The sequence below is a fragment of the Tigriopus californicus genome, chromosome 10 (assembly GCF_007210705.1).
Source record: "Tigriopus californicus strain San Diego chromosome 10, Tcal_SD_v2.1, whole genome shotgun sequence".
Classification (NCBI taxonomy): domain Eukaryota; kingdom Metazoa; phylum Arthropoda; class Copepoda; order Harpacticoida; family Harpacticidae; genus Tigriopus; species Tigriopus californicus.
In genome coordinates, this window is record NC_081449.1 from 546,204 (window position 1) to 556,114 (window position 9,911).

Consider the following 9,911-nt stretch of genomic DNA (forward strand, 5'->3'; position numbering starts at 1 on the left):
CTGGCCTAGTATGAACAACGATATCAAGCAAGTGGTTAGCTCGTGTTCCACATGCCAATTACATCTTCCGAGTCAACAGCCTGAACCCCTTGTCCATTCCACGTCCTCCCAACCATTTGAGTCCGTTTCGTGGATCTCTTTGAGAGTGCTGGTGCATATTATCTCATCATGGTTGATCGGTTCTTGGGATGGCGCTGCATCTCCTGCTTGGGCCGGATGGACACCAGGGCTGTCACAGACATCCTACGGGATTGGTTTGTGGATTATGGCGTTCCACAATTCATTCGCTCCAATGGAGGCCCTCAATTTCGATCAGAATTTCAAGATTTCTGCCGTGATATGCATATTACTCACCAATTATCCTCCGCCTATCACCCAGCCTCAAATGATCACGCCGAATTCGCGGTCAAATCAATGAAGATGCTGCTCCAAAAACCTAAGAATAATTGGCGTTATTTCCGGCAATCTCTTCCCAAATGGAGAAACGTGCCCCGTATAGATGGTCTTAGCCCGGCCCAGTGGCTCTTTGGGCGCCGACTTCGCACCCCACAGATTCCCAGCCATCCTGCCTCTTACAATCGCGTTTCCAATGGCGATTATCTGGCGGCCCTCTTGAAACGCGACGGGATCGAGGGGAAGTCCCAGGATAGCTTTAATGCCCGTTCTTCTGTTCTCACGCCACTTTCTCCCAACACCGACGTGCTCGTTCAGGATCCCCATTCCAAGAAATGGAATCAATCCGCCACCATCATCCGGTTCCGTGAGAATGGACAATCATACATCATTTCGATGAAAAGTCAAACCACCATTCGAAATCGGCGCCAAATCCGTCCTTATCGCGATTCTTTATCCAACTTTTCGGACCATAATCGCCCTTTGACTCCAAATGTGTCTGATGGCTTGGACTCAAACGACCACCCTGAACAACAAGAACGAGAGATTGTACCAGTGTCACTGCGACGAGGCGCTCCATCCCGCCCCAAAACAGTCCGGTTCAATTATCCCCATTGATTTTTAAGTCTTTGAGTCATATGTGGCCATCTTGGGGGGAGGTAGTAAGATATCTGTACATGTCGATAACCCAACCTCCTGCATATGTAAGCTGATCTTTTCTTTTTCCCATTTTATCTGGTTATTACCGTTTCTACTTCAAGACAATATACACGTTTGCGTTGACGCTGTCCATGATATCCCAACAGGTAGGGAGCCCCAGCCCGGCCCCCAAAGCCTGGGGACCGGACGTTCGACACCACACCCGTGGGTTCATTTCATTTGGCGCCACCACAAGGTACCTCAGGAAGATGGAGTTTTACCAGGCCTCCAGCTCCCCCTTCTTTGGGAAAGCATCACACTTTGCTTCATGGCGCGACAATTTCGCAGTAGAGGCACGGGACCTCCAGCTATCACCTCAAGAAACAATACAGGCCCTTCAGGCCCACACGTGAGGGGGAGCACTTTTGGTTGTGGAAACCTTCAGGGACAGTGACATCTGGGATGCTTTGACAACGAGATTTGGCAACAGTTCTAGGGTAGCCCTCCATCTTACAGAGAAGAGCCAAGACTTCCTTGAGATTAATATCCATGAGACGGCGAAAGGGCTCCGTGAATTGGCGGACCTCTGCAGGCAGATTGAGGGACAGATGTCCTGCGTTCCCGGTCTCCGCCATTTCGACACTGTGTTTGGGATACAATCAATCACCAACAAGCTGTGGGTGATGGTTGTACCCGCCATTTTCAGTGTTCTGTGCTTTCCTGATTAAGGAAGCTGATTGGGTCAACAACCCAGCCTACACCCAAGAGAGAAGATCAGGCAGCGAGTCCAGGCCCCAAATCAACCCCGGGGGGGGCTTAGAGATCCTTCTCTGTGGGTGCTGTCAACTGAGGTGGAGAACCGGGTTTGTCCATTGCACAAGGGGGGGATCACCCCCTAAAAGACTAGAGTGTTCGGCAGCATGGATCTGAGGGCCAAAGAAGGAGTTATATTGTCAAATGGTCTATGTTTTAAGTGTCTCGGACACCATAGGCAGGCAAATTGCGCCCAAGAAGTCAGATGTGAGACATGCCTCTCCGAGAAACACATTACACCAATGCATCAGGATGTGTCACGTCAATATCATCACAACGGACCAAAGGGTGGAGACGATAAAGCAAAGGAGGCTACTTTGTCACTCTGAACGTCAGTCTGCTGGTCAAGATGGGGCAGGAGCTGTGGGAAAACGGTCCTCGTGGACATCAGATCTTCAGGCAGCTCAGAGAAAACGCTCCAAACCTACGCAATTATCGACCTCTTTCAAGTTCTTTCGCGTACCCCAAGGTATATGACTATTTTGGAATTCAAGGACCAGTCAGACAGTATTATCTCACAACGATGGAAAACAACGGCTCTAAGGTGAGCGACATGATTGTAGATGGGCTTACAGTTCAGGGGGTGGGCAAGGACGACGTCTTCAGCCTCCCCCCCTCCACGGGAACTCTATGATTCCGGACACCATTGACGAAGTACCCCAACCATGCATGGTTCAGGCTCAAGCCCACTTGAGTTATTTGTTGCACAACTTCCACAACCTAGACACCATCGCAGAGGTTCTCATTCTTTTGGGACGTGATGGAGGCAACCTACTGCTTTCTACGCAATATGGAGATAAGGCGCTTTTGCCTATGACACTGCCCTTGGCTGGGCTCTTGTTGGCTCTATCTACCCAAGAACCTTACGCAAAGATCGGCACGTGGATCGTGCCCTTAGGACAGCCTTGTCTCACGACCACTGGCGTTCCCTTGTGTCCGCCTTCCCCAGTGGTTTTGGAGATGAGTCAGGAGTATGGGATGTCCAAGCCAAAGACGACAGGGCAATACCGTCTTTCTGAGATTTCCAGATGATGAGGAGCCGGGTCTCTCATTGGAAGATAAGCGGTTTCTGGAGATTGCAGAAGCAAGCCTGCACGTGAACAATGACGGTTTTCTTACAATCAAACTACCCTTAAAAAGTGAAGAACCGCATCTTCCTAACAACTGCAAGACGGTTTTAAGGCGTTCACTTGGCACCCTGAGACGTATGAAGAGGGATCCAGTCATTCTGGCTGAGTGTCTGAGGGCCATGGATAAGAGCATCGGTACCGGAAAGGTGGAAGTTGTGCCTGAAGAGGAAAGGTTGCCTGTTCCGGGGAAGGCATGGTGGATCCCTTGTTTTGTGGTTCAACACAAGAGAAAGGGGAAAGTGCGACTGGTTTTTGACAGCTTGGCTCTCTTCTATAGGACGAGCTTGAATCTTCAGCTCGTACAGGGACTAGATCAGGGCAACAACTTCTGAGGCGTGATCACAAGATTCAGGGAGGGCCCAGTGGGATTCTCGGCCGACATTGAGGCAATGTTTCACATGTTTTATGTGCCTAAAGAAGATCGCGACTTTATGCGATTCTTTTGGTTCCAAGGGAACAAGCCAAATGAAGATCTAGTGGAGTATCGGGCTCTAGTGCACATATTCGCCAACAGACCTAGTCCCGCGGTTGCAACCTTTGCCCTGAGAGTGGCCTGTCGTGGTCAGAAGGCATCCTGCCTTGCCCGGACCTTTGTCAAAGATCATTTCTATGTGGATGACGGGCTTGGCACAGCTCATAGCGAGGGAGAAGCTATCAACAAATTGAGAGAAGCGCGCAGGATCCTGGCCAAATTCAACCTACGCCTGCACAAGATTGCCTCCAACAAAACCAATGTAATGGCGGCCTTCCCAGACTCTGAAGTGGCGGAGGAGATCAAGGATTTGTGGCCCCAAGACCATCACGGCCAGGGCACCTTAGGGATGACGTGGAACCTCAGAGAGGACCGACTTTCAGTGACCACCAGCATCCCAGATTGGCCTTTCACTAGGAGGAGGGTGGTAGGAACTGTCAATGCCCCATACGACAATATATGATTCATTAGCCCCGTTATTCTGGCCGGTAGGAAAGGGTGACGGAGACCCCAGTCTCCAAGAATTGGATTGGGATGACCCCCTGCTTTATTGATATTCCGTGGAATGGGAAGCATGGAAAACGTCCTTGTGGTCCCTTCATCTTCTGACCATCCCCAGAGCGCTGAGAACCCACAACTTCCATTCTGAGTGCAAGCAAGAACTCCATGTTTTTTCTGATGCTTCCCAAGACGCAATAGGAAACGTCATCTATTCTAGATCAGTTCAGGGGAAGAATGTCAATGTCGCCTTCCTTCATGGAGAGTCAAAGGTTGCTCCCCGACAAGCAAGGTGGATCCCACGACTGGAATTGTGCGCGGCGGTTGGCGCTGCCCAGGTTGCTGTTAGCATTCTAAGAGATTTAAAGAAAAAGCCCAACCAAATATACTATTATACCAACAGTTTGGTAGTGCTGGGCTATCTGCGGAACAAAGAACAACGTTTCTCAAAGTATGCCACCAGAAGAGTAGAACTGATTCTCAATACAAGTAGTGCTTCCCAGTTGCGCTACATTTCGACCAAGCAGAACCCTGGGGATGTGGCATCTAGAACCTCAGACCCACACTCTCTCCTCAAAACATGTTGGCTGACAGGGCCACCCTTCCTCCGCCAATCTACACTGGTCATTCCGGGCATGGAACCACCATTAGAGACAGATCAGCTACAAGAATTTGAGGAAGCCAACCCAAGGGTGTTGAAGGTGGCTGCAGCACCTATTGGGGGCCGTTTTGACCATCTCTTTTTGACGTTGGGATACAATGGTTTGGAGGGTGTCGCGCATCATTCGGAAGCCTTGCCACTTCAGATCAACAATAGCAAGAAATAGGGCTATTACTTTGGAAACGCTTTCTCCCCCGCGGGCGCAGGATCAGGCTATTTTAGCGCTGGTCCGAGATGCACAGGCCATGTGTTTCTCTCTGGAGCTGAACTATCTTGCATCCAGGAAAGCTTTGCCTCAAAGCCACTAATTTGTCCCCTTGGCTCCCTTCCTGGAAAATGAGGGGGTACTCCAAGTGGTAGGCCGTCTTTGGTGGTCGGAATTTCCCTACGACTACCGACATCCAATACTAGTCCTACGCAAGCACCCAATCACACAGTCAATTATAGAGCATTGCCACCGGAAGATCAATCAGGGCCGACACGTTACCACCCGTGCAGTCGGAGAATTTGGGTTCCACGTCAAAGGATCTGCAAAAGAACTAAAGCAATTGATCGCTCAATGCAAACTCTGCAAAAGAGTGAGGGGTCCTCTGATGGACCAAATCATGGCGGATTTGCCCCCAGACCAACTGAGCAAGACTGCACCCTTTTCCAATTGTGGGCTGGATGTCTTTGGCCCGTTTTCAACTAAGGATAGAGCGGCAACTAGATCCAACAAGGGCACGTCAAAGGTTTGGGCTTTACTCCTAACATGCCTCGCCTCTAGGGCTATCCACGTAGAGATGCTCTTGGGTTTGGACACAAGCTCCTTTTGGAATGCCCTCAGAAAATTCTTGGCCATCTGAGGAAAGTGCAACCATTTCCGCAGCGATCATGGAGCCAATTTTGTTGGCAGCCTGAATCAAGAGCTAGACATTGCAAGCCTGAAAAACGAACTCAATAATTGTGGCATTGAATGGGACTTCAACCCACCTGGGGCCTCTAATTTTGGTGGAGTTTGGGAGTGGAAAATTGGACAAGTGAGAAGAGCTCTGGACGCCGCTCTCCTTCAAGCCAAGCCAAGGCCCCTGTCGTTCGACGAATTGCAAACCTTCATGCAAGAAGCAGCCGCCGTAGTGAATTCGACCCCCCCTGTGGACTATATCCTCCAACCCAAATGATCCCCTGCATTTGTCACCTTTGCCCTCCTGAGTTTGAAAGAAACTCTGTATCCCAACCCAGTGGGAAAATTCTCTCCGAGGAACAACATGGCCTACGGGAAACTTAGATGGAGGCGGGTTCAATACCTGGCCGACCAGTTTTGGGTCCGTTATCGAGCCAACTACGTTAGAAACCTTCAGGAAAGAAACAAGTGGCAACGACCAAGAACGAATCTCAAAACCAGCGACTTGGTTTTGCTACGGAACAAGAACGCAAACCGCTACTCCTGGCCTATGGCACGGGTGGTGGACGTCAAGGTGGGGAGAGACAGTCTCGTGAGGTCCGCAACTGTCGAAACCGCCACCTCTCCAAGTCGAGGTCAAGGATTTACGTTCTCCCAGTATGAACGCCCCATCAGTGAGTTGGCTTTTCTGTTGGCAATGGGCTCCGTACCTCTTGGAGACAATGAGTGAGTTCGGTCGCGCCAAAGGCTACGTCCGGGTGGGGAGTGTCTTGGGACGAGCCCAATCAGAGAAATAAGACGTTTAGTATTATTTAAATCCCGGTTCCGCTGGATCCCTCGCCCCAAAAAAGAAGGGCAGCTGAACAACAGCGGAAAAGGAGGAGGGACAAGAACGTGGACCTTTTTTGAGTGAATGTGCTTGTGTGGGAAAGATCATTTTTACCGCGAAATAAAGGGCGAGTGAACTTTAGGGAGTTTGATCTCATTATTGGTAATTTTTGGGGCCAGCTCCTGACAGGACCACAGGCAGTGATTGAGGTGATTGTCTCTCCAGATCTAAAAACAGGCCCTCCATTAATCGGTTGGAGAGACTGTATTGCGCTGGGCATTTTACCTCCGGATTTCCCCCATATTTGCCATCAGTATAATCCGAGTCAAGAGGTATCGGTTTGGTTAGACAACAATAAGTGCTTCAACAATGACTTAAAGATGATTGGCTCTGATAAAGTTGAACGTTATGACGATGATGGAGTGGATTTTACGCGTTGATTGGGCGAAACAGACAATCATATCACTCAAATGATGGATCAATCTTAAGATAAATTCCCCGAAGTATATGCCTCGGATTTAGGACCCAATGGGGCCTGTCTCAAGGCCACGTGATCACAGCTAGACAGGTACCTCTACATTTGGAACCCCTTGCCAGGAAGTTGGTGTCCAAATTGGAACAAGATGGGGTGATGGCGAAGTGTGATGTCCCAACAGAGTGGTGCTTTCCCGCTCACTTTGTCCCAAAGCCTGAAGGCAAGAAGATCAGATTGGTGACCGACTGCCGCACTCTTAAGCGAGCCATCAAGCGCCCAATTCGGCCGTTCTGTTCTGCGTCCGATCTTATGAAGAAGGTGCAGCCAGAGTCAGTTTGGTTCATAAAACTAGACGCGGTACACGGTTATTACCATGCTCCTCTCGACGAGAAAAGCCAACTCCTCACAGCTTTTCTTCTCCCAGATGGCAAGAGAGTATATCTGGTTGCCCCCATGGGATTAAACTCAAGTAATGATGAATTCAATATACGAACTGATGAGGCTTTGACGGACTTGCTTGAATGGTTACTCAAAATCATTGACGATTTATGCATACAAGCGCCCACATTTGAGACTGACTTTCACCGATTGAGGATGGTGATGTTAAGATGCAAAAGAGGTGGTATCCCCCTGCAACTTCACTTCCATTGACCTTCCGCAGGGGGATCCACTATCGCCGATTCTTTTCAATCTTTATGTATCCTACCTGCTTGAAGCCCTTACACACCAAGGCCCCACCATCAACCATTTTCCAGTTCAATATATTCATTATGCAGACGACCTGGTTCTCTGGGCTAATTCAGCCGTGGAATTGCAAAATGCCATCAATGCACTCCACGGTTATTGCCAAGAGAACGGCCTTCAAGTCAACACCATCAAGACGAAGGCCATGGTTTTCCATAAAGGTCGTCTGCCTCCCACCTCCTTCCATATTAACAATAGTCCAATTTAAATCGTCAATAATTTTAATCATGTCGGTTTCACATTCTCAACTCAACTCTCCTTCACCAACCATCTCAAATCATCAATAGTCAAAGCCAGGGCCAGGATCGGATACGTATTCAATACGTAGACTTCCCATGAAGAATCTTCCCCTCCCAATAGTACTTCAACTCTTCCGGATCTACGTCACCCCAATTTTTCTCTACGGCATACACTTTTGGCTTCCCAACTCCGCACAATCCGCCCTCAAATCCACCGATGCCACCTACACCAAGTTCCTCAAGCGATACCTCTGCGTGCCCCAATATGCCAACAATGAATGGACACATTTTCTATGTGAAACCGAGCCCCTCACCATCGGGCTGGCAAGGTTAGTGTCCAACAGTGTTGGGAACCTGACCTTTCCGGAGGTGATGTCCGGACACAAGTTGTCCTTCCCGGTCAAGGACTTAATAACACTTGTCCTTGGCCTGACATCCCTTCGGAGTATTGGCGGTCACGTACCTTTGTCCGTCTCCCAGCCAAATGCCATCAGCGACGGAAGTTGACAAAGGATCTGTTCAATCTGGCCCATCCAATCTACTGCAATAACCAATATTTTCATCACTTACCTCTACCTACTTGTCTTTGTACTGACATCCCTTCGGAGTATTGGCGGTCACGTACCTTTGTCCGTCTCCCTGCCAAATGCCATCAGCGACGGAAGTTGACAAAGGATCTGTTCAATCTGGCCCATCCAAAAGGCAGAGAGATTGGTAATTGGTAACTAAGCACCTTGTCTCGCCAAGAGACGATGACGTACTGTCAACGTCAGACATCATGACAAGTTCATCTCAGAACGCAAAACCATCGGAAGCAGCGGATAGTAGTGAAACTATTTCACTTGCGTTAATTCCCCATCATATCTGAAGTCCAAATTTGTAATATTCACCGGCGACCTTGTCCGATAGGAAAGTGGGTGTTGCTGAATATCTAAATGGTGTCCTGTGATAATTAAGTATGGACTGAAAAAACATAACAAAAGGGGATGTAGCAAAGAAAACTGTGACCTTTCCATCCCTACATGTGCATTAGATCCATGAAATTCGGGAGTTTTTATAACCCCAAGTGTAAGACTGTCCATATAAAAGGAACGCAACGAAGACGCCCAACCCCTGTGAACCATAGCACCCAAGCACAAGGTTCAATATAATGTCTTTTCCCCGTTCTTCCACCGACGATTAGCTATCCCGCATACAACCCAATTGGGGCCCAACTGAGCGGACCATCACGGGCTGACTACGCCAGTGTGACGAGAGCCTCCCTTTCTCCCCCTCCTTCACACCCAACCGCTACATTTCATCCTTCCAATGTCCATGCTCTTGTGCCACTCAGGGTTTCACAAACCAATTTGTCTTAAAGCAGGTTTTTTAAGGCTGGAAGGAATGATGGAAACCTAAATATCTCTAATACAGCAAAAAAATCGAGTCCCTTAAGAGGAATCTACTTAAACGTTCATTGTCTCATCTCCAAAAAGATACATGTAAGTAATATCTCGAAGAATTGTCTATGGCGCAACAAATGTCATTTATATCAATTACCGAGACCTGGCTTAGACCTGGGGTCCTTGACGACGAAATAACGATCAAATGGTTTTACACTGTATCGTTGTGACAGAAATAGGCCAAAAACGCCGTCTTTCCGCACGGTGGAGTGTGTCTTTACGTAAGAAATGAATATGTTACATCCACTACAAAATAGTCCAATGGAGAAGTCGAGATTCTTATTGTTCATGTAAAATCCATAAAGTCCCAAGCGGCTAATTCAAACGTTTGCACGACCAAATATTTTATAAATTATGACTCACCTTGACTTACAGAGAATTTCATTCCTTGTATCGGTTATACAAACCCGAGAATCATTAGAAAAAAAAAAAATTCTCTGCGAGGGCTGTCACATTTCCAAACATCAACTGACCAACATACTCGGGGTCTTCTCCAAATCCATGGCTACATTGGGCAACGATCGCCTACAGAGGATTCTTGAAAGGCTAGGAGTTTATAACTTCACAGTCGAATGGCTGGAAAATCTCATCAGACGACTGACGCGCTCAGCCTAGACCGTTTTTTTCGTCGGACAATTCTGTCGATGTCCCTATTAGAGCTCTGAGCGTACAGATCCAATATATTGCAAATCC

General features: G+C 48.4%; 2 protein-coding genes across 2 annotated transcripts; both read left to right on the forward strand.

Annotated features, from left to right (window-relative positions):
* Positions 1-168: 168 nt before the first annotated feature.
* LOC131889075 (uncharacterized protein K02A2.6-like) lies at positions 169-1,011 on the forward strand. Its single transcript, XM_059238072.1, has one exon. The coding sequence runs from the start codon at positions 169-171 to the stop codon at positions 1,009-1,011; it is 843 nt and encodes a 280-aa protein (XP_059094055.1).
* Positions 1,012-3,373: 2,362 nt separating this feature from the next.
* LOC131889117 (uncharacterized) lies at positions 3,374-3,910 on the forward strand. Its single transcript, XM_059238125.1, has one exon. It carries the CDS (start codon positions 3,374-3,376, stop codon positions 3,908-3,910), a length of 537 nt encoding a protein of 178 aa, XP_059094108.1.
* Positions 3,911-9,911: the final 6,001 nt, after the last annotated feature.

What these genes read in the sequence shown, in the direction of transcription:
- LOC131889075 (XM_059238072.1), top strand. Translation starts at nt 169, where the DNA reads ATGGTTGATCGGTTCTTGGGATGGCGCTGCATCTCCTGCTTGGGCCGG.
- LOC131889117 (XM_059238125.1), top strand. Translation starts at nt 3,374, where the DNA reads ATGTTTTATGTGCCTAAAGAAGATCGCGACTTTATGCGATTCTTTTGG.